This window comes from Phascolarctos cinereus, unplaced genomic scaffold (genome assembly GCF_003287225.1).
Source record: "Phascolarctos cinereus isolate Bilbo 61053 unplaced genomic scaffold, phaCin_HiC Scaffold_726;HRSCAF=1367, whole genome shotgun sequence".
Taxonomy (NCBI): domain Eukaryota; kingdom Metazoa; phylum Chordata; class Mammalia; order Diprotodontia; family Phascolarctidae; genus Phascolarctos; species Phascolarctos cinereus.
In genome coordinates, this window is record NW_027556098.1 from 3,058,574 (window position 1) to 3,083,922 (window position 25,349).

Sequence of the window (25,349 nt, forward strand, 5' to 3'; positions counted from 1 at the left end):
AATTTTTTTCATTCTCTTTTAAGTTTTAGTTTTCAACATTCATTTCCATAACACTTTAAGTTTCAAATTTTTTACCCATGCCTCCCCCCTCCCTTTTACCCCAAGACAGCATGTAAATTGATATAGGCTCTACATATACATTCATAATAAACCTGTTTTCACGTTAGTCATGTTGTAAAGAATTAGAACCAATGGAAGGAACCACGAGAAAGAATTAAAAAGAAAAAAAGGAGAGAGTACACAAATAATATGTTTCAATCTGCATTCAGACTCCATAGTTCTTTTTCTGGGTATACACAGCATTTTCCATCATGAGTCTTTCGGAGTTGTCTTAGATTCGTGCATTGCTAAGAAGAGATAAGCCTACCAAAATTAGTCATCACACAATGTGGCTGTTACTGTGTACAATGTTCTCCTGGTTCTGCTCAGTTCACTCAGCATCAGTTCACATAAGTCTTTCTTAAGTCCTGTCTGCATATCAAGTACAGGGGTTTTTAACCTAAGGTAGATGGATATCTAAAAGGGTCCAAGGAAAGATTTCAAGGAGGTCCATAAACTTACCTGGAGTAAAAAAAAATTACATTTTTATTTCCACTAACCTCTAACTGAAATTTACCATTTCCTTCCATTATTTAAAAAGTCAGAGAAGACAATTAGACTGCCACAGGGATCCAGTAACACAAAAAAGTTAAAAACTCCTGATCTAGTCCAATTCCTTCATTTTTACAGTTAAGGAAACTCGTACTGAGAGACTGTTCTGTCAACAAGCGGCAGAACCACCAATCAAATCCAGATCTCATGACTATAAACTCAGTATTCCTGACATCAATTCTTCTCAACACTTCCACCACTTTGAGCCTGATGATAAAAAAGGGGGGGGGGGTAAATAGCAACAAAGTATATTTGTATAATGAAGACTACCAAAAGACAGCCAGATCATTTTAGACTAAATTCTTTCCCTCCTCCACCCCAAGAAAGTATCATAAACACCTGTGCCAAAACAGATGATCAGAAAAAAAATATGAATTTCAGAAAAAAAAGTACTCAAAAATCTCAACATTAGAATATAATAATTTCAAAAAACCTCAGAAATAACTAGGAAAAACCCCATTTGAATGGCTGTTCAAAAATAATTGGTCCAGCCTCTGGAAAGGAACTCACTACTTCTCAGAGGCATTTTTAAAAAACATAGCTGTGATGCACATTTTCATAATATTGGGCAAAAATATATCTTTTCAAAATCCCCAGTGTTTGAAAGAGAACTGATAGCATCCCTTAAGCGTGAGACCCTATGCTTATCAAATTCCAATTATCTCCTCTCAGTCCTGGTGATTCAGAGTCCCTGACTGTCTATGCAAAAATCCCCTTTCTCTGCTTCCCATCACTCCCTTTCCCCATCTCATCTCCATTTACCTTAGCCCCTACCTCTTCTGAGCCCCTGTTCTGTGACCCTAGAACCTTTACAAATTCTCCTTCTTCTTCACTCATTGAATCCTGGCTAGATCTTCCTCCTACTGAAACACTACATGCCAGGCTAATACTCAATACACCATTTCACATGCACTTCTTCCCCCAACACATACTGGAAAAGGAGAAAGAATATACATAATCCATTTCCAGACTCCACCCTGTTGCTGTCACTCAACCTTTCTTAATATGCTTATATCATCCCATCCAGCCTTGAAAGTCATCTACAGGCCACTGGGTCATTCTCTCCTTTCTCAAGGTCTTCCTCTAAAGCTTGAACCCCCACCCTCACTGCCTCATCAACTTCTATGACCTCTAACTTCATTGCATCTCAGCGATAACCTTGATCACAAGGTTGCTCAAAACCTTTCTATCTTCATGATCAAGAATTCTGAAATTCCCCTGATCAGTTTATTTCATCTCTCCCTCTCTGCCTCACACTCAAACCTATTTTAGGTTTTTACTTAGGTCTCCACTTCTACTCTACCCCTCCCTGACCTCACCTAAATTCTCCTTTAACCCTTTAATTAGCTAGTTCAATTATTTACTATACTCTACCCTCAAATCCCTTGCAATTGGCTTTCTTTACCAAATTCCAACCCTGGTTCATTCCCTCCACTGTCCACCTCCTCTGCATCTATTCACTTGCTGCTGCAGTCTTTTTATTCTTCCATGATTGACTCAAACTCTCTTTAATGGCTATTCCAAACTTTTCTCAAAAAGACCACACTTCTACTTTTACTGAAAAAGATATCCTTCTCATGAGTTCCCTCTTCTCTATTTAGACCTCAAAACCCCTCTACATCATCCTCCACTTAGCCACAAATAAAGTGGTGGCCCTTCTTACCAAGGCCAACTCTTAAGACATTGAAGCCATTCTGACTCCTGCAAGATAGTGTTTGTTACCCGAGTCTCTCTCGCTTACAATCTTCTCTTTACATACAGGCTCTTTCAATGCGCCATACAAATATGGCCAGATTTCCCTAATCCTTAAAAATACTTGCACTTGACCTCAGGCTACTGTCCTTTTATTCTCCACCCTTCACATGACAGTCCTAAATAAATCAATGCCTTGGGTCTCTACTTTCAACAAGACTTCCCATTTACTTCTCAACTACTTTCATTTTGATTTTTTCTCACATCACCACTTGAATGAATTTCTTTCTGAAAAGTAACTAATTCTAAGTTGCCAAGTCCCACAGCCTTTTTTTCCTGTCCTTAAGTCCTTTCTTGACCTTTATTATACCTTGACCCTGACCATCTCCCCCAACCCAATGATGTTTATCAGTAAACCCTATTAACCATTCATATCCTTTAAGGTTCTGTCCTAGACACCTAGACTCTCTTGTTAAACTCTATTCCACATCACTGTTTGCTGGATATCATCTGGATGTCCTGTAGAATCTCAAATTCAGCATACTTTAAAAAATTATCTTCCCTCACAAATTTATCCTTCCTAGAAAATTTCCCTTCTATGTTAAAACTATCATCATTCTTTGATTAATTATCATCCTTAGTCCTTCCTTCTTCCTCAAATTTCCCCCATTCCCATTAGTTTCCTCTGCTTACACAATCTCTCTCACATTTGTCCCTTTTTGTCCACTAATACTGCCATGAACCTATTTCAGGCTTTCATCACCTTACCTGCACTATTCCATAATCCTCCTAATTAATCTCCTTGCTTATTCTACCCATTCCTCCTAACTCTGCCCTCAGGGGCTACGGGAGTCTGATTCCTTTTTTCATATTTAATTTAAAATAAAAAAATACCTTCATACAAACACTTAAAACAGCTGTAGTATCTCTCCTAAGTTTTGTCTCCAGCTTCCTGATCTTTTTTTAAAAAAAGTTATCTGCATATAACCTTTAAAAAATTAAGTCTTCAAAAATAAAATTAAACTTCACAGTACAACTTACTAGCCAAGAAAACCTACCATACAACCTAACATCTTTGCCAATAATTGTCCAATAACCTAACATTGTATACGCTAAACCTCTCAAACTGTAGTTAACAGTCATGTCCATATTCCAAAAAGTAAAACTCCTCCAAAGTGTTCCTAAGTGTATTCAATGAATTATTAAACCACTAAATTTCTTTTAAAGTGCCATTAATAGATGATAAAAATAAAGTCTGCTTCATAAAGTCAGGTCAATTCAAAGGACCAAGAGGCATTCTAATACTCACAATTAAGAATGAACTTGATATCCTGGAAAGCTCTAGATCCTCCCCTTCTGGCCAATTCCTTGAAAAACAAGACCCTTGAAAGCAAACAGCTTTTTTCATTCTAAAAGATAACATGGCCATTTATCTTTGAGATAGTTGTTTTGCATGTTATTTATGGAATACTACAGCAACCAAAGAAATCTGAAAGTGGGGCAGCTAGGTGGCGCAGTGGATAGAGCACCGGCCCTGGATTCAGGAGGACCTGAGTTCAAATCCAACCTCAGACACGTAACACTTACTAGCTGTATGACCCTGGGCAAGTCACTTAACCCCATTGCCTACCAAAAAAAACCAAAAACAAAAAAAACAAAAAAACAAAACAAGTTAAGAAGACCTCAAACTCTCAGTGTTCCAGTGCAACTAAGACCAAGTTGCAGAAAAGGTGCCGAATATATACTTGTAGATTAAGTTCCTTACCATAGGTTCCTTTACACCAATGAAATCACAGGACTAAAACATAGTGAAAACTAGAAGTTCTGGCTGTGTCCATCTCTCCAAATAGGTACATAAAGGGACATTTCTTTAAACATTTTTTAAAATACTCAAGCTTTTCTTTTTTTTCATATTCATCAAGAGTTAAACAGTGTCCTTATTTCCCCATGAAGAAAATTACGGTACAAAGATTGTCAAGTTGCTCCTCCACCTCCTTTTCTAGAGAGCACAGACCTACATAAAAAGAACATATACAAAATAAAGGTCCACAAGGAAATAGTTTAGTTATATAAGAAAACAAAAAACATTCACCTGAATAAATTTTTTTTTTGGCTAGGCAGTGGGGTTAAGTGACTTGCCCAGGGTCATACAGCTAGTAAGTGTTACGTGTCTGAGGTTGGATTTGAACTCAGGTCCTCCTGAATCCAGGGCCGGTGCTCTATCCACTTCGCTGAATAAATTTTTTAAAAACACATATTTACTCTTACTTCAAAATAATTTCGTTACTATGCCCAAAGGACTATAAAACTGCATATCCTTTGACCCAGCAATACCACTTCTAGGTCTGTATCCCACAGAGACCATAAAAAAGGGAAAAGGACCCACATATACAAATATATTTATAGCAACTCTTTTTGTGGTGGCCAAGAATTGGAAATTGAGGAGATGCCCAACAATTGGGGAATGGCTGAACAAGTTGTGGTATATGAATGTAATGGAATACTACTGTTCCATAAGGAATGATGAGCAGGCAGATTTCAGAAAAACCTGGACTTACATGAACTGAGGCTGAGTAAAGTGAGCAGAACCAGAAGAACATTGTACAAGTAAGAGCAACACTGTGCAGATGAACAACTTTGACAGACTTAGACTTTCTCAGCAATGCAAGGATCTAAGACTTCTCCAAAAGTCTCTTGATGGAAAATGCTATCCACATCCAGTCTGAATGCAGACCAAAGCATCTCTTTTTTTTTTCTTTCTCATCATGAGAAGTTTCCTTTTGGTTCTGATTCTTCTTTCACAACATGATTAATGCAGAAATATGTTCAATATGATTGTACATGTATAGCCTATATCATATTGCATTGACGTCTTAGGGGAGAAAATTTAGAACTCAAAATCTTATAAAAGTTAATGTTGAAAACTAAAAATAAATAAGAGCACTTTGCCCAAAAGGAATAACAAAAGAGTGAAGCGCTTACAAACAAAAATAATTTCATTATCATGATAAGGGGGATGGTGAGGAAGGGAATAAAGAAGGGGAGTGAGAAAAATCAAACACAGAAATCAAAAGAAAGGCAGATGGAAAGGCAAAGTTCTAAAGTGTTAACTGGCTTGTTTTTCCAGTTCACTGTCCAATGCGATAATAATCAGTTGCTTAACCATTGTTCCTATTAATAACAGTTGACATTTATACAGTGCCTTAAGTTTTGCAAAGCCTTTATACACATCTCACTTGATCTTCACAACAACCCTTGGAGAAAGCAGTGGGAGTGTGTGGGGGTCCGCACCACAGATCTCACCTGCCAGAGACTTAGAATTCCCGACCCTTCCCCCATCATCGATTAAATACTTGCCCATGTTAGACATGAGATTTGAAGTCAGGTGGTCGTATCACGCAGCCTTCAACTGCGTTCATAACAGCTCAAATGCTCATTATGTAAACGTGAATGAGGGTCCATATTAAAAGAACAAAAAATAAAATTGGTTCCGGTGTCCTGTTTGCTCCTCCCTCCTTCCCTTAAAATCAAGTTGGCTACAAGTTTCGTCTTTCCCCAACCTCTCAACTGCTCCTCCCCCACCATGTGTCCATGAAAGTGAGGACACAGTTCTATCACCAGAGTACATGCAGTCCTTAGGAGTTTTAGTTCTTTTTACAGTTCATTTTTGAAAGATAAAGAAAAAGGCATCTGAGAAATAAGATTAGGGGAAACACAGAACTTAGAGGAAAACTCCCAAATCTCATTTGTCTTAAAACTTTGCCTAGTAGATGGAAACATCATTTTCAGAGGTTTACAAAAAAGTTCCACAGTAATTTTATACAGGATTAATGAACATTATTTAAAAGCACAATTAAAACAAACCATACAGCCCCAAAAAATCAATGTCGCCCCAATCAATACAGTCTTGAAATAATTAAACCGAAAACATTTTACTCAGTAAAGAGATATAGACAATCCGTATCTGCATTTCTAGACTTTCTTCCTCTCACCTCTGAAAGGAATATGTTACCTATTTCTTAGACAATTCCGCAACAAACTAGTGGCCCGCATGAAGATGGTCTGCCCTTAGTTCCGTAGTATGAAAAGGTATTTGGGGCAACTTGTAGACTGCCTTCAAGTAAATCGTAAAACAGGTTGATTGGTTAGTTAGTGGGTTTTTTACTGGGGGGGGAGCTGAATTCAGTCCCCCTCTTCACAAGGGCAGTGGGTACTTACGTTTCCTAAGGGAGCATCTTCTTTTTGAAAGTGTGGGAGAAAAAAGAATCCAGATGATGTCAAGTACTCTTTTCTTTACTTTAAACTCCAACCGCAACCCGACAGCCAGTGGGAGAAGTGAAAGGAGCAGCCGGGGCCGGCCCCAGCACGTGGAGGGGACCGGCGAGGAGAGCTCGCTCGGCGCCAACCGCATCAGCACCCCCGCACCCTCCCGAGGCCGGCCCATACGCAGCGCCCCCCTCCCCGACCCCCCCCATCCCGCGCGCAGCCACGGCCTCCCTGGCCAAAGAGGGGCGAGAACGCGCAGCTCCGACGACTCCCCTCGCGCTAATCTTACTGCGCAATAGCCTCCGGCGCGCCGCGGCGCGGAGAACACCCCGCAAAAGCGCACTTCGAACCGGGAAGGGGGACGGGGCGGAGCGGAGCGGAGAGACCGTTAGCCGGCTCGGTCCTCCGACGCTGCAGGCAGCCGATGGGGGGCGGGGGGAGGGACGGACGGCACCACGTGTCCCACCTGCCCGCGCCGGAGACTTCCCGACCCCCCCCCAGCCTGGCTCGTGCACCCCATTCTCGTCCCCCTCCTGCGCGCGCCCCCTTTCTGCGCGTTCGCCTCTCCCTGACGCGCGCCCCGAAAACACCAACCGCCCGGGGTCGTCGACGTCGTCGTCCTCCTGGCCAGCCCCCCCCTTCCCGGCAATCCCCCAACCACAGTCCTCCTGTTCTTCCCTCCCTCCCCCCCATCCCCAAAAAGGGAACCGGACTGGCAGGTCCTCGAGGCTAGAGCGGACCGGGAAAGACGAGGAGGCCCGGGCAAGGCAGCCGAGTGCCCTCCCGCACGGCAGGGACTAGGGTTACCTCGGGGCTCACCTTCTGCCGCGGACTGCGCCTCCGGCCGCCCCGTCCCGGCTCTGTAGCCTCTTCGCCGCCGCCTCTTCCCCGCGCTACCCCTTCTACTCGCGTCGCCATGAGGTGACGGTAGCAGCCAAACAAGCGGTCGGAGAGGGGGGCCACGGGAACCACGCAGCGCCGTGTGCCCTGCCCCCGCCTCCCGGGCAGCCAATCGCGGGGCCCCTCGCCTCACCACGTGACCGGAGGAGGTTCCCTCCCGGGGGCGGGAGCGGAGTGGAGTTGGGACGGGTGGGTAAGGTTGGGGGGGAGGGAGGAGAGGGAAGGCTGTGAATCGGCCGGTGGAACCCCTGTTTGGAACCGGAAGAATCAAAGGGCAGACCGAGGCCGCGGGAGTGTGCGCTCAATGGCTACACTGGAGAGTTGGGGAGACCACAAATCCCGGCGTGCAGTGCGGGGGCCGCCCCCAGTGAAGAGGAGAGCAGTCCAGCCTCGAGGGCTCGCTGTTGGGCTCTTGCGCGGCATGCTGGGAATTCTAGTGGTTGCACTGCACCTGATGTATTCCCAATTCTTGGGGAGGAAGTTGTCCTCTTCCCTGGTGGGGAGATTTGGGGAGCCTAGCTGTGTTTAGGGAAGGAATCAGGTGGCTGCAGTGACTGCATTCTTGCAGCTGGGAAAGGAGACCCAATTCCTTTTCTTTGCTAGAGGATTTTGCCTTTGGCTCTGGAAAAAGATTTTGAGAAGTTGCTCCAGAATAGATTACAAAATGCTTTGCATACCTTATCTCTCTCTACTGGCTACAAGTATTGTCCGGGGTTGACGGGGTACTGAGATGCTAGAATTAAGATCATCCCTCCCCCATTCCCTTAGGCTGTCGTTTGTGATCCTTCCTCCCACTAGGTGTATAAAGGTCAGCGGGTATTCTTAGGTGAAGGTTGTTACCTCAAGGCCGCACCCGTAGTTCCACCCTGGTGGTTTGCATAATCCGCAGACCTCCCGGGGTGGTTATGAAGTTCTGGTGAGATAATGCTGATGGAAATGCTTTTGAGAAGTTACCAAGCAACCTGTTTGCATTGTTTAATTTCACCTTGTTCTCTGTGGAGGGGCAGCTGTGCCCAGGCTTTGGATTGAAAGAGCTGGACTCAAAACCAGGAAGACCTGGCTAGGGCGCAGGAACCACCACCACTCACCCACAGACTGCTTCCAGCTCAGCCTTCACAGCGGTCAAGCTAGCCTAGCTGAAGCAGCAAGTCACCCTGAGGGAGACATAGGAGGCAGCTTGTGCTAGAAAAGTCAAACTGCAATCACCACCATCTTGATCACCATCTGTCTTCAGATCCTGTTGGAGAACCTAAAATCCTTGAGATCAGCAATGCTTCCAACCCAGTGCTTTTAGCTATTATGCCGGGAAACAAGTCCCTGTGAACTTGCAGCCTGGCAACTGGTCCTGCTAGGCTGCAGGAAGAGCTGCTGAAGACAGAGAAAAGAAAGTTATTGCCCCCTAAAGTCCTAGGTACTGTCAGATGGTTCAGCGTCAGAAATTATATGAATTCATCAGCGGAAATGACATTCAAAAGGAAGCATTACCATCAGCTGTGTTGATGCACCCTAAGGGCGGAAGAACCTTTCCATTTGACATGCCACCAAACCTTCCATATGCTCTGGCAGGAGCATTAAAGTGTTAGCTTCTTGAAAGCAGGGACTGTCATTCCTCTCTGTGTCCAAAACAATGAAGTGATTTGCACCCATTAGGTGCTTAATAAGTGCTTCATTTAATAATGTCCCATCTCTAGCGTGGTAGTTTTGTGACTTTTATTAGACAAGTGGCCCAAACTCTCTATTCAAGTCTGGGACTATAAGTTGCAGAGAAGGGCTCTGATCTGCACTGGTAGATGTAGCTATGCACGTGTGCAGTGAATAGAGAGCTGGACCTGGAGTCAGGAGGGCCTGAGTTCAAATTCAGCCTCATATACTAGCTATGTGACCCTAAGCAAATCACTTAGCCTCCCTCAGCCTCAATTTCCTCATCTGTAAAATAGCACCTGCCTCCCAGGGTGGTTGTGAGTAAAATGAGGTCATACTTATAAAGTCTTTTGCAAACTTTAAAGCATTCTGTATTGTTATTGTTAATAATAATAATAATAAAGAGGGAGTTTCCTCATCTGGGCATTCCCTATACCAATGAAATCACAGGACCAACCCTTTTCCTTTAGTTATTATTACTACTTAAATTCCATCAGAAATAACTTTCTTAAGGAAGTGCCATAGGTTACTGGTGTATTCCATGAAGTATTTTCTTTGACTTAGTAAAGAGTTTCATATTTGTTTGTTTTTTGTTATTTTTATTTGTTGTTCCCCCCACCACTACCATTAGACTCTCACTAAGATCTAGAGATCTTACCTTGAGAGCTCCAATGAATGAATTTTTTAAAAAAATTATCAAGGGCTGCTTATGTGACAGGACACTGTGCAAAATGCTAGGAATACAAATAGAAGGGAGAAAAAAGCCAGAAGCTTACATTTTTATGCAAGTGTAGTAACAAGATGGGGTTGTTTTGGTCCCCAAAATCAGAGAGATGGTGAGTGGCAATGGTCAATTGATTGACATCCCTTTCAGGTCTTAGTGTTGATTTGATTACCATAACAAGAGGTGGGGGTGGGGATATACTACAGAAGGCTGCCTAGCAAGAAGATGGAACACAGTGAATTCTGAGTCTAAGAGCTTTAAAATATGGTGAACTCTTAACCATTCGGGAATATAAGGCCCCAAGGTCCCAAGATAGTGGCTGAAATTCCTTCCTTTTGCCTTTGTGGAATTCCCAGCAGGGCCTGGGAGAACAACCAGCACTGGTATCCTTTCTAACCTTGTTAGGTGTTTTACAATGCAGTAGGACACAGTGAGGAAGCATCCAGGAAGTGCCTTGGAGGCCTGGGCCGAAACCAGATAAGGTGGAGGTTCATCCACCTGACTTAGGTAAATTCAAGCAGGGTAGAGATGATCAGAGAGTAGGGCCATGATGATGAGTTGGCCAAAGTGCCTTGAAGGTCTAGCCTCTGGGAAGATAAAGTGAGATCTCACCTACATCTTTAGAGGTATGTTTTCCTCGGGCCTCTGACCGGGTATTTTGCCTATATTTGGCCAAATTTTTGTTTTTATGAGTTCCTGTATGCTTCACATGGATCAACAGCCTAGCTGTCATTGCCCTGCTGTGGGGTCAACTTAAAGACATTTTTAAAAGAGGAGTTATTCAGGGCTGCAAAATCATGGCAGTTGCAGCCCTCTGAGACTGGCTATCATAACAGGCTCTGAGCCCAGTAAAATATGGGTAGGATATAGTCCTGCCTGGTTGACACCTGCTTTGTTGGCCAACAGTCATTAATGGAAACCCTTGAAGGATTCAGATAAGAAAGGGAAAGCCAGGTTTCAGTAGTCCTTTTAAAGAAAGGCCAGGGTGATGTGGCCTATAGTTATAAGGGATAGGACAGTGGAAGGAATTTAAAGGGCTTGAGCTTCAAGTCATGAGTTGTTGTTCAGTCATTTCCAACTCTCTGTGACCCCATTTTGTGGTTTTCTTGGCAGAGATAATTGGGGTGGTTTGCATTTCCTTCTCCAGTTTATTTTGCAGGTGGGGTTGGGTGGCTTGCCTCAGGTCACAGTGCTGGTGGATGTTCTGGGCTGCATTTGAACTCAGGAAGATGAGTCTTCCTGATACCAAGCCTGGTCTTCTATCCACTGTACCACCTACCTGCATGAACCCATGAGACCTGAGTTCAGGTCCCAGTTCTTTGACTTGTATGTATGTGACCTTAGACAAGTCACTCAGTGTTCTTGATCCTGAGTTTCTTCATCTTTTAAATGACAGGTTTGGACTGCATTACTTCTGAGGTCCCTTTCAGTTCTAAGTCTTTTGTCACATAATTGTGCAACCACCAAAATGTACTAACTCTTTGATCTTAATAACTGATTCATCCCACTCCCACTCCAGTATTTCCTCCTCCCACTAATAATAAAAGGCTAGTATAAAATGTTAAAAAAGAAGAAGGGCCAGGGTGCTATCTCATTGATTTGTGGAGGAGAGAAGCTGGCTAGGGCACCAAAACTGAAGAAACAAAAAATGTAGTTGAATACCAAAGTCAAAGTCAATAAAATCCAAAGTGTGGAAGCAAAGAGAAGTCGGAAACAATATAGAAAAAAAAGTTGAAGTCCAAGAACCAGAGGAAGTTGGGGTCAAAACTTGGGTATATCAGTTTGGAAATTGTATCTGTCATAGTCAAGAGGTATTGTTGGGTGAAAGAGCCAGGGCAGTTGTGCCACCCAACCCAACTACCCCTGTGGCTAACAACTTCCCACCATCAGTTTCTCTTCCTAGATTCCATACTATTCAACCACTTGGACACAGGGACACCATAGCCAAATAACTCCCATCTCCTGTTCTCTCATCCCTATCTTCAGCCCTACTTCCCTCCCCATAGACTACTCCAACCTTTCCCACCATGTCTTGGAAAACCCTTCCCATAGTAAACAAACCTCCCTACATTCTGATCTTTCTACATTCCATCTATTAGCCCTAACAGAGACTTTGGTTCTCCCTAATTACAGTGTTTCCCTGGCCATCCTCTCCAGCACTGGCTGAACCTTTACTCAACCCCACCCCCTCCAACACACACAGACAACACCTAGGAGAGAAAGAATAATTCTTCCTCCCTGCTGCCACTGCTAGGTCTCTCCCTTTACCACTGTTACTAAGCAAGCAACCTCCTTTCATTTGAAGTTCAAACATAACTTTCTGCTCAATCCAGATCTTGGCAGCTGTTGTATACTTGTACTTGTGTCACTCTTTTTCATTAAGAAAGTCAGCAGATGGCCCACCATCTTCCTCTCTATCCAACTTCTGCCTTTATTCTAAAGGAACTGCCCTCTACCTGTGCCTCTGATTCTATCCCATCCCACTTATATCCCTAATAGTCTATATCCATCCTCTCTCAAATTCCCTAATCTCCAATTTCCTCAATGTAACCATGCTGCCTTCATTACAGACATCAACCCCTTCTTCTACCTAACCTCCAATTCTAAACTCTGCCCCGGATGCTTGTCTCTGATAGGCACCTCTATGCCTGTTCTCAGCCATCTCCCCATGGTGCCACTGTTCCCCTTTGAACTCCCTTGTATATATTACCTTCTCCTATTAAAATATAAGCTCTTTGGGGGTAGGAACTGGCTTCCTTGTATTTGTATCCTTAGCTCCTAGCACTATGCTTGGCAAATTCTCACCCAGATATATGAGGATAGTCATATCTTGGACCTTACCACTTCATCCACTTCCTTAATCAAAAACTCTGGCATAACCTCTTATCATTCTATCTTTCCCTAAGCCTCAGTCCTCATTAATTTATTCTTAGTCACCATGAAGATCTCCAGTCTGTTCACCCTTCAGCATTTTCTCATACCTTGCTCTAACTGCACTTTCCTCCCTTTCCAATTGCAACCCTTTAGTTAGCCCATGTTGTCCTTCACTCTTAGATCTCTCATCCTGTTGTCACTCATTTTGTGTCCTGGATTACTCTTGCCACCTGCCTCCTCCATTCCTATTCATGTGTAGTTCACCAGAACTGGAGTTGGTCATTCAACCTTGCTAACTGGATATATTACAAATTCACTTTAAATCTGACTTCAACTGGGCTCTCCCTGCAGCAAGGCAATTCTTTTATTCTTCCTTAATTGATTTCCCATCTCTCTTCCCATAGAATCCATGCCAAACCTTTTCTAATCTCTTGAAGTCTGCCATATGTCTTTCCCTCCTATGAGGGGAGGGTCAACTTCTTAAGAAAATTGAGCACCCTCTTCTCATAGTTTTTTTTTCATCTGAAAACTCCTTGACATCATCTGCCATTTTCTCTTCCTTTCCTCTAGTCTCTGACGAAGAGGTGACCCTTCTTTCCAAGACCATCCCTTCTACTCTTGCCTTTGATTACATCCCCAGCCATCTTCTCCAGAAAATTTAACTTCATTCATCTCTTCCTGCTCTCCAGTCTTCAACCTTTCCCTTTCTATTGGTTCCTTCCTTACAGCCTTCAAACATGTCCCTCTCTCTCATCTTTAAAAAACATCACTAGATCTTACCATTCCCTCAAGCTATGATACTTTCTTTTTTTTTCAGCCAGATGCTTAGAAAAAGCTGTCTACCTTCATTGCCTCCATTTCATCTCCTCTCACAACTTGTAATCTGTCTTCCTCTTCCTTCAACTGAAACTTCTTTCTTTAAAGTTACCATCAGTCTCTTAGGTGCCAAATCTAATGTTGCTTTCCCAGGCCTAATTTTTCTTGATATTTGATACTGTTGACAAGCCTCTCTTTTTTCTCTCATTATCTCAGAGTACTCTCTCCTGCTTCTCCTTCTACCTATTTAAACTCCCCTCATTCTCTTTTGCTGGCTCATCATTCATATCTTTGTTTTTTGGGTTGATTTTTTTTGTTTTGGTTAGTCAATAGGGGTTAAGTGACTTGTCCAGGGTCACACAGCTAGTAAGCATTATGTGTCTGAGGCCAGCTTTGGACTCAGGTCCTCCTGAATCCAGGGCCAGTACTCTATCCACTGAGCCACCTAGCTGCTCCCTCATAATCCATATCTTGACTGGTAACTGTGAGTGTTTACTAAGTTTCCATCCCTGGACTCTCTCTTAGTAATCTTATCGGCTCCCATGGATTTAACTATCACCCCTATTTAGATAACTCCCAAATCTATGTATCCAGCCCCAGTCTCCTCCTGAGCTTCAGTCCCAAAGGTTCCATGGATTGAGACCTGGGAAAGACCTTAATTAAGGCCAAGGTCATTCACTGCATCCTGGACCATCACCAGTCATCTTGACTTTTATCTTGCCACTGGACTCTAATGAGCAAGGATGATGCCTCACTTAAATCCAATTCATGAGCATGTCAAGACAATACCCTCCTGATGTCATTGGTCCTCTTCAAGAACGAAGGATGAACAATAACCAATTGCCTGTAAGACATTTCAGAATGGATAATCCATAATCATCTCAAACTCAATGTGTTCAAAACAAAACATTTTTCCCCCAAACTCACCCCTCTTCCAAACTTCCTTATTTGTCAAAAGCTCATTCTTCCTGGTTAAGACCTCACATCATTCTCCACTCCTTACTCTTCCTCACCCCACATATCTAATCACTTGTCAAATTCTTGTTGTTTCCATCTTCACACTATTTCTCACATTTAGTCCCTTCTACTCACATAGCTACGACCTCAGTTCAGACCTTCATTACTTCTGATTATTCCTGCAGCCTCCTGGTTGCCTCCCATGCCTCAACCCACCCTATCTACTACTGCTAAAGAGCTTTTCATTAAGCATAGATCTGACTATGTGACTCCCCTTCTCAATCAACTCCAGTGGCTCAAAGTTGCCTTTAGAATAAAATAAAAGCTCCTCTTTTTCTTTTAAAACCCATCCCAATCTGAATCCAACCAATCATTCTAGCTCTGTTGGACATTAATCCTCTTCCTACGCTATGCAGTCCAGCCAAAATGACTTTTCTTTGGTCTTCACACACCTCTCAATCTTACATGTCTTCTTGCTGATTGTTCCCAGTGACTGGAATGCACTCCTTTGTCACCTTTTCCTAATAAATTAGAAAGGGAAGAGTCCTTCTCATCAAGTCAAAACTCAGGCAACTAGACTATCCCTCCCAGAGTCCTTGTATTTAACTATTTTTAAATTTATTTGTATTCTGTGTATAACTATGTATGTATTTATTACTTTTTCCTGTTATAATGCAAATTCCTTGAAAGTAAAGGTTGTTTCATTCTGTGTATCTTGATTACCTAACACCATGCTTGCACATAATAGGAGCTTGATAAGTATTTGTGATTATTTATTTGGGTTCCTTTCATTTTTTTAAAATACGAACAAGAAAATCAACAAAAATGAACATTTCTATATTCAAAGGCTATGAAGCAGATGATATATTAATCTACTAATTACATGAATTTTATATAAGTATGTGTGTATATATATGTACACATGTACCTGTCTGTATATATATGTGTATATTTACATAGGAATGCCAACATTGCCCTAAAAGTCTGTATTTTTTAAATAGTTTCATTGAAATTCTTTTCTTCTTCATTTTTTTTTGTATTACTATCAGTGCTCTCCATCATTCTTCTTTCTGTCTTCAAATAAAAGCTCTTCTTTGTAGGAAATAGGTATGGTCAAGCAAAAAAATTTTGTACAAGTCATGTATGAATATCTATACCTCATTCTGCATCCACAATCTATCACTTCTTTGCCAACAGGTGGAAGGCATGCTTCTGGAGTCCGAATTGAGTGTACTGATCTGAGTTCTTAAGTCTGAAAATTGTTTTCCTTTATAGTGTTGTGAGCATTATATCAACATCTCCTTCTGCTCACCTCATTGTGCATCAGTGCATATGTCTTCCCATGTCTCTCTGAATCTATCCTTTTTATCATTTCTTATGCCACAGTAATATTCCATTTCTCATAAAGCATAATTTTTCTAGTCATTTTCCAATTGATGCCATTTATTTGGTTTCTTGGCCAATACAAAAATGCACTTACCTCTCAGTGGCGTTGTAAGGATCAAATGAGATATTATTTGTAATATTTGTGGTCATTTAGTATAGTGTCTGGGACATAGTAGACAATTAATAAATGCTTATCTCCCCCCTACACCTTACAAATATTTTTATCCACATAGGTCTTTTTCCTCTTTTTGTTTAATCTCTTTTGGATATATGCCTAGTAGAAGTATTCCAGTGTCAAAGTTTAGTAATTTTTGGAATATAATTCCAAATTCCTTTCAGAATAACAATTTTCCTTTTTTGTCATCTTTGCCAGATAGTAGAATGTGAGGAAGAGACTCAAAGTTGCTTTAATTTATAGTTCTCTTATTTTTAGCACTTTTTCATACAGATATTTAAAACTTTAATTTCTTCCCTTGAGAACTATCTATTCATAATGTTTAGCCCTTTATGAAACAGAGAATAGCTCTTTTTAACATTATTTATATCAACTCCTTCCTGATCTTGAATATGAGAATACTAGCAGAGAACTAGCTGCAAAAACATTTACCCATAACCCTTTTCTTTCTCCCTGGATTATATTAATTTTGTGTATGCAGAAGCTATTCAATTTTACGAAATAAAAATTATCCATTTTCTTTCCTGTGATCCTCTCTATGCCTTGTTAAGATAACAGCTCTTCCCCTAACAGTACATGTGAAAGTTATTTCCTTCCATTCTCCTTTTAATTTATTTATGATATGATCTTTTATATCTATGCCATGTGAAATTTTGATCTAAGTATAACTTCTTCTAGACTGCTTTCTTATTTTCCCAGCAGTGTTTTACAGATAGTGAGTGAATTCCTATACCAGTAGTTGGTGTCCTTGAGTTTATCTAACATTATGCTACTGTGTTTAATTGCTTCTTGCTCTCGTCTTCCAAATCTGTTCCTTTTATCAAGTTTTTAGTTTTTAACTAGTATCAAATTTTAACAATTACTGTTTTTTGGTATAGTTTGGAACCTAGTATTGTAGGCTTCCTTTCTTATTACTTTTTACATATTTCCCTTGAGAATATTAACTTTTTCCTTCAGATGAATCTTGTAATTTTGCCTACTTCTATAAAATAGTCTTTTGGTAGATGATTTGTATGACACTGAATCTGTAAATTAATTTAGGTAGTATTATAATTTTTATTATATTGGCACAACATAGCCATGTGTAATTAGTTCCTTTTCAGAGGTTTTCTTTTGTTTCTTTAAAGTTTTCCATAGTTGTATTCACATAATTCCTATATTTGTCTTCATGAGTGGACTCTCATATATTTTACATGATCTTTTGTAATTTAAAGGTATTTTGTTTTATTTTATTATTTTTCCAATTAAGCATTTACTTTCTCTTTCCCACCTCCCCCAATCTCACATTGAACAGCAAGAAAAAAGAAAAAGAAAAAAATCATTCATAACAAATACGTTTGGTTAAATCAAGAAAATTTCTTCATTATCTATGTCTAAAAATGTATGTCTCATTGGACATTTTAAAGATGTCACCTGTCAAGGTAAGCAGCCTGCTTTTTCTTAGGTCTTCTTGAATCATGGTTTTAGTTTTCAACAATCACTTCCATACGCTTTGGATTTAATTTTCTTCACTTCCTTCCCCATTTCCCTCCCCAAGACGGCATACAATCTGATATATGCTCTACATATACATTCCTACTAAACGTATTTTCATATTAGTTACGTTGTAAAGAAAAATTGGAACCAATAGGAAGAACCACAAAAAAGAAGAAACAAAACCAAAACAGAAGGAAAAAAAAGAGTACTTAGTATGCTTCGATCTGTATTCAAACTCCATAGTTCTTTCTCTGGATGTGGATAGCATTTTCCATCACGAGGCCTTTGGAGATGTCTTAGATCCTTGTATTGCTGGGGAGGGTTAAGTTTATCAATATCAGTCATCGCACAACTTGGCTGTTATTGTGTACAACGTTCTCTTGGTTCTGCTCACTTCACTCAGCATCAAACCATGCAAGTCTTTCCAGGTTTTTCTGAAGTCAGCCTGTTCATCATTTCTTATGGCACAATAGTATTGAATTATATTCATATATTATGACTTGTTCAGCCATTCTCCAATTGATGGGCATCCCCTCAATTTCCAATTCTTTGCCACCACAGAAAGAGCTGCTATAAATATTTTTGTACATGTGGGTCCTTTTCCCATTTGTATCATCTCTTTGGGATACAGACCTAGAAGTGGTATTGCTGGGTCAAAGGGTATGCACAGTTTTATAGCCCTTTGGGCATAGTTCCAAATTGGATCAGTTCATAACTCCACCAACAATGTATTAATGTTCCAATTTTCCCACATCTTCTCCAACATTTATCATTTTCCTGTTTTGTCATGTTGGCCAATCTGATAGATGTGATGTGGTAGCTCACAGTTGTTTTGATTTGCATTTCTCTAATTTAGAGCATTTTTTCGTATGATTATAGATAGCTTTGCTTTCTTCATCTGAAAAGTACCTGTTCATATCCTTTGACCATTTATCAGTTGGGGAATGACGTGTATTCTTATAAATTTGACTTAGTTCTCTGTATATTTTAGAAATGAGGCCCTTATCAGAGACACTGATTGTAAAAATTCTTTCCCAGTTTTCTGCTTCCCTCCCAATATTGGTTACATTGGCTTTGTGCAAAAACTTTTCAATTTGATGTAATCAAAATTATCCATTTTGCATTTTATAATGTTCTACATCTATTGTTTGGTCATAAATTCTTCTGTTCTTCATAAATCTGACAGGTAAACTATTCCTTGCTCTCCTAGTTTGCTTATAGTACAGGAGAACTAGATTTCTAAACTTAAATCATTAGCTGTATTTCTGAATTAAGTTCAGAGACAAAGAACTATACCTTAGGCAGTTATAGAACAAAATAAATTTAATTGAAATAATCAGAGAAATTTAAAGAATCTACTAATGATCTTCTGTAAGAAATCCCAAAATAACTCCCAAGAATATTACAGCCAAAATCCAGAGCTCCTAGATCAAGAGTTGCCAAAGTTGCCAATAAGAAAGAATTCTGTACCTCAGAGCCACAGTCAGAATCACACAACATTTAGCAAAAGGTCTAGGATTACAACTAAGTATAACCTACCCAGCAAAACTGAGTAAAATCCTACAGGAGGAAAAAAATGGACAGTGAGTAAAACAGAGGACTTTCAAATATTCCCGATAAAAAATAGAGCAAAATAGAAAATTTAACAAACACAGGACTGAAGAGAAGCATAAAAAGGCAAACACGTGCAAGAAGTCTTAAGGGACTAAACAAGATTGAACTGTTTATATTCTTATATGGGAAGATGATACATGTAACCCCTCTCAGCATTTTATCATCATCAGGGGTTTTAGAGGGGGATCATTTAGACAGAGTCTAGGTGTGATTTGGACAAGCTCAAAAGAAGAGTGGAAGGTTGGGGGGGAAATGTATTAGAAGAGGAAGAATGGAGAAACATACATAAATGGGACATGCAAAGAACAGTTTTATACAGTGCAGGGGAAAGTGAAGGAGAGTGGACATTTGAACCTTACTCTCATATGAATTGGATTGAGAAGGGAAGAATACACATACATATACGGTTAAATACAGAAAAACATCTTCCCCAGTGAAGAATTAGGAGGGAAAGGGATTAAGAGAGGGGCAGAGGAGTGATGGTAAAAGGGAGAGCAGATTAAGAGAAGCAGTGGTCAGAAGCAAAACAGACTCTTAAGCAAATAGGGTAGCCAAAACAGAGAAAGGAAATTATAGACCAATTTCCCTAATGAATATAGATGCAAAAATTTTAAATAGAATGTTAGCAAAAAGATTACAGCAAGTTATCATGAGAATAATATGCTATGACCAGGTAGGAGTTATACCAGGAATGCAGGGCTGATTCAATATCAGGAAAACTATCAGCATAATTGACCATATGAACAACCAAACTAACAGAAACCATATGATTATCTCAATATATGCAGGAAAAGCTTTTGACAAAACACAACACTCATTCCTATTGAAAATACTAGAGAGCATAAGAATAAATGTAGTCTTCCTTAAAATTATAAGTAGCGTCTACCTAAAACCATCAGCAAGCATTATATGTACTAGGTTTAAGCTAGAAGCATTTCCAGTATGATCAGGGGTGAAACAAGGATGTCCATTATCATCACTGTTATTCAATATTGTACTAGAAAGGTTAGCTTTAGCAATAAGATGAAAAAGGAATTGAAGGAATTAGAATAGGCAAAAAAGAAACAAAGCTATCACTCTTTGCTGATGATATGATGATATACTTACTAGAGAATCTTAGAGAATCAAGTAAAAAACTACTTGAAATAATAAACAACTTTAACAAAGTTGCAGGATATAAAATAAAGCCACATAAATCATCAGCATTTCTATATATTATTAACAAAGCCCAAGAACAAGAGATAGAAAGAGAAGTTCCATTTAAAGTTACTGTAGATATCATAAAATATTTGAGAGTCTATCTGTCAAAACAAATCCAGGAACTATATGAACAAAATTACAAAACACTTTTTACACAAATAAATAATCTAAATAATTAGAAAAACATCAGTTGCTCACAAGTAGGCCGAGCTAATATAATAAAATGACAATTCTAAATTAATTTACTTATTCAGTGCATACCAATCAAACTGCCAAAACTTATTTTGTAGAGCTAGAAAAAAATAATAAAATTCATCTGGAAGAACAAAAGGTCCAGAATATCAAGGAATAGAGAAAAGAAACACAAGGGAAGGTGGCTTAACCATACCATATCTTAGATTGTATTATAAAGCAGCAATCATCAAAACTACTTGGTACTGGCTAAGAAATAGAGTGGAATAGGTTAGTTACACAAGACACAGTAGTCAATGACTATAGTAATCTACTATTTGATAAACCCAAAGACTCCAGGTTCTGGGATAAGAACCCACTATTTGACAAAAACTGCTGGGAAAATGGGAAAATAGTATGGTAGAAACTAGGCATAGATCAACATTTACACTGTACATCAAAATAAAGTCAAAATGGGTACACAATGTAGATATAAAGGCTGATACTATAAGGAAACTGAGACAGCAAGGAATGTTGCTTCTGCATATCACTCATCAGGGTGATGAGTAGCTGCTAGGGTATTGACAGCTGTAGGCTGTTGCATAATACAAATGTGGGGAATAGGAGATGTAATTAGGGGCAGAGACTCAAAGATGTGTCCCGTCGATTTCAATGGTCCCATGTATCCTTGGTGGGTGTCCCAGTTTATGAACTGTTCAAGATCCTAGGACCAAGTTAATGAGTGAGGCCATTGCTGAACCAGGAACAAAAAGGGAAAACAGAAAGTAGGCTTGCAGCAACCAGGCAACTCTGTGTGTAGACCAAGGTAAGAAAAGAGGACTATTAAGTACTACCTAGGTGGGGTATTTTATTGGGGTCCGGACACTGAGTAGACCTTAGACAAATGAGTAAGATGGGAAATAAGAATTCAAAGGCACCAGGGAAACCAGGGGTAAATAAGAAGACCCCTGTGAACATTCCTCTAGATAGTCCCTTAGGGAGGATGTTGAAATACTGAGAAGATACAAACTGTACTGAATAGAAGAATAAGGAAAAGATTGCAGCTGAGGTCAGTTAACTAAAGAGAGCTATGTTGGCTACAATGAGGTTCTTTTGACTGGTCAAGGTTACTTTATCTTAAAAACAAACTAAGCCTAAAAAGCCAGTAAGAAAATTAGATTCATGTGCATTTCTTCCTCAAGCTGTTTCTGTCTCTGTGTGTGTAGTTGTAAAATGTTTCATGTTTGTGGTGAAAGATTTAAAATGAAAGTCTATAATTAGAGAGAAAATATTGGGAAAGAACTTCCGCCTTAGGCTTTCAGTGGGAGATTTTGGGTCCCAACACTGGCCAAGTTGGGATCCCAGAATAAAGTTAGATAATGAGTAATGGAATAATAATAAAAAAAAAAAAAGCAGGAAGAGACTCTCAGAAGTTAGTGGAAGGTGCCACAAGCAACTTTTACTGATAAGGATCTATAACATACACCCTGAGATAGTAAGGGCTGAGAGATGGAAAGCTAAGCATTTGAATTCAGGTTTAAGCTGTTTGTGAAGGGTATGGGGGAAATTATTGGACTATCTGAAAGCCATGATCAAAAAAAGAGCCTAGACATCATCTTTCAAGAAATTATCAAGGAAAACTGCCCTGATATTTTAGAACCAGAGGGCAAAATAGAAAGAATCCACCAATCACCTCCTGAAAGAGATCCCCAAAGGAAAACTCCTAGGAATATTGTAGCCAAATTCCAGAGTTCCCAGGTCAAGGAGAAAATGTTACAAGCTGCCAGAAAGAAACAATTCAAGTATTGTGGAAACACAATCAGGATAACACAAGATTTAGCAGCTTCTACATTAAAGAACCACAGGGCATGGAATATGATATTTCAGAGAGCAAAGGAGACAGGATTACAACCAAGAATCACCTACCCAGCAAAACTGAGTATAATCCTTCAGGCGAAAAAATGGTCATTCAGTGAAATAGAGGACTTTGATGCATTCTTGATGAAAAGACCAGAGCTGAATAGAAAATTTGACTTTCAGATACAAGAAACATGAAGAGATAAACAGGAAAGAGAAATCATAAGAGACTTATTAAGGTTGAACTGTTTACATTTTGCATGGAAAGAGGATATTTATAACTCACTAGTCCTTTGTCAGTATTAGAGTAGTTGGAGGGGAAAAATTCTATGTATGTGTAGGTAGATAGATAAATAGAGGGCACAGGGTGAGTTGAAGATGAAGGGGTCATATCTGGATAATAAAATTAAGGGGTGAAAGAGGATTATACTGGGGAGAAGGAGAAAGGGAGAGGTAGAATGGGGTAAATTATCTCACATAAAAGACAAGAAAAGGCTTCTTCTCTAAGAAAAGGGAAACGGGGGAAGGTGAGAGGGAATGAGTGAATCTTATTCTCATAGGATTTGGCTTAAGGAGGGAATAACATACACACTCAGTTGGGTATGGAAATCTATCTTACCCTACAGAAAAATGGGGGGAAGGGGACAAGAGAGCAGGAGGATGACAGGGGAAGGGCAGATTGGGGGAGGGGGTAATCAGAAGCAAACACTTCTAAGGAGGGACAGGGACACAGAGAGAATAGAATAAATGGGGGGCAGGATAGGGTAAAGTGAAATATACTTAGTTTTTCACAACATGACTACCATGAAAGTGTTTTGCATGACCACACATGTATAACCTCTATTGAATTGTTTGCCTTCTCAATGAGAGTGGGTGGGGAGGGAAGAAGGGAGAAAATTTAGAACTCAAAATTTTAAAAACAAAGGTTTACAAAAAATTGTTTTCACATGCAACTTGGAAATAAGATATACAGAAAATAGAGTATAGAAATCTATCCTGCCCTACAGGAAAATTGAAGGGAAGGGGATAAGAGAAGGGGGCAGTGATAGAAGGGAGGGCAGAAGGAGTACTCAGAATGCATGCCTTCTTGAGGTGGGGGCAGGGATGAGATGGGGAGAAAATTTGGAACTCCATAATTCAAAGTGGAATGGAAGTGAATGTTGAAAACGGAAAACAAATTAATTAATTTTTTTAAAAAAGGGTATGGGGGAAATACAGATCTTTTGATTTTTTAAATTGTTAGGTGTTAACTTCCTCCAGATTCTAACAAGTGCAATTAATTATTGGAACTCTAGAGGTTTCCTACCTGGGAAAATTGACCACACTTTGTCAGCATTGATTACAGGTGATTTTAAGCTATTTGAAAACTTATATGCATCCACGTGACACTCCCAGGAGGATGAAATGCTTAGGATAGTTTTTATCTGATAAGCTTCAAAAAGGAGACTTTTCAGCTCTCTTAAGGAAGTAAGTTATTCAGAGCCAGGAATTGTCACCTTGTCTTTTTAAGGGACTATATGAATTTGTGGAGAATATTTCCTTTTAAAGGGCAAAAGTATTGGATTTAAAGGCAAAAATGTTTTTAAATGTCTATAATTAGTGATTACAAATCCAGATTTGATTTGATTTAAGTTTGTTTACCTCAGTTTACTGTTCTGTAAAGGGGACAATAGTGGAACCCACTTCCAAGGGATGTTGTAAGGATCACATTGTTGAGGTTTGGAGTTGGGAGAGCTGGTTCTGTTGTGGGGACATTCACTTGGACCTTCTCTGTAACCACTGGGAGCTTTATTTTCTTTTTATTTGTTTTTTTAATTGTTCTTGTTGTTTTGTTTTTGGTGAGGGCAATTGGGGTTAAGTGACTTGCCCAGAGTCACACAGCTAGTGAGTGTTATGTGTCTGAGACGTGTCTTGAACTCAGGTCCTCCTGACTCCAGGGCCAGTGCTCTCTCCATTACACCACCTAGCTGCCCTGCATTGGCAGCTTTATTGACTCAGAAGCAACAGACTAGCCCCTGAAACAGGGCTGGCAACTTAAAGAGAGATAGGGGCTTGTTTTGTGAGGACAGGAAGAGGGAGATAGTTGCTTACAAGATAGTCTTAGAAATTTTATGGGAGGTTAAAGATTAGAGACAGGTCAAGTCAGGGCTTAGCTGTGGATCCTCTGGGGATCTCTCAAATGCCAGCACCATGCAGACAGACTCTTTGGCATCCAGGCCCAGATGGTAACCACCGACTTCCAGAAGATCTTCCCCATGGGTGACTGCTTATATATTGGCCTGGCTGGGCTCACCACTGACGTGCAGACTGTAGCTCAGCACCTCAAATTCTGGCTGAATTTATATGAATTGAAAGAAGGACAACAGATCAAGCCTTATACCCTCATGAGCATGGTAGCCAACCTTCTCTATGAGAAATGGTTTGGCTCCTACTACACTAAGCTAGTCATTGCTGGCTTGCACCCTAAGACCTTTGAGCCCTTTATTTGTTCCTTGGACCTCATCGGCTATCCCATGGTGACTGATGACTTTTTGGTCAGCTCAGAGCAGATACATGGGATGTATGAATCCTTCTGGGAACCTGATATGGAACCCACACCGCTTTGAAACCATCTCCCAAGCCATGCTGAATGTTGTAGATCGGGTTGCTGTGTCAGGAATGGTGGTGATTATCCACATCATTGAGAAAGACAAGATCACCACCCAGACACTGAAGGCATGGATGGACTAACCTTTCCCACCCATTTTCCTCTCCCAGAACCCATTAATCTTTTCTTTAAAAAAAATTAAGTAATAAGATACTTCAAAAAAAAAAGATTAGAGACAGGTCAAGGAAGGATTTTACGATTTAAGGATTTAAGAGACAGGACATGAGGGCCCAGGTTGAGAGTTGAAGGACAGGGGGAACATAGGATGGGGGGACATGGGCAATTCTTTTGGTACAGGTTCA

General features: G+C 40.2%; 1 protein-coding gene and 1 pseudogene across 4 annotated transcripts in view; one reads left to right on the forward strand and one right to left on the reverse strand.

Annotated features, from left to right (window-relative positions):
• The window catches only part of TXLNG (taxilin gamma), a 57,079-nt gene extending 49,459 nt beyond the window's left edge, over positions 1-7,620 (reverse strand). Inside the window, exon 1 of one of the 4 annotated variants that reach the window (XR_002328382.2) lies at positions 7,429-7,620. Coding sequence is in view for 2 of the 4 variants with exons in the window: in XM_021007411.2 (XP_020863070.1) it covers positions 7,429-7,527 (99 nt within the window). In the remaining 2 variants the exon portion in view is untranslated. Of the gene's footprint in view, positions 1-6,561; positions 6,708-7,428 lie in introns of those variants that run through there. The other 3 variants (XM_021007411.2, XM_021007408.2, XM_021007413.2) reach the window with 3 other exon arrangements.
• Positions 7,621-7,813: 193 nt separating this feature from the next.
• LOC110222472 (proteasome subunit beta type-3 pseudogene) lies at positions 7,814-25,130 on the forward strand (annotated as a pseudogene).
• The last annotated feature ends 219 nt before the right edge of the window (positions 25,131-25,349 follow it).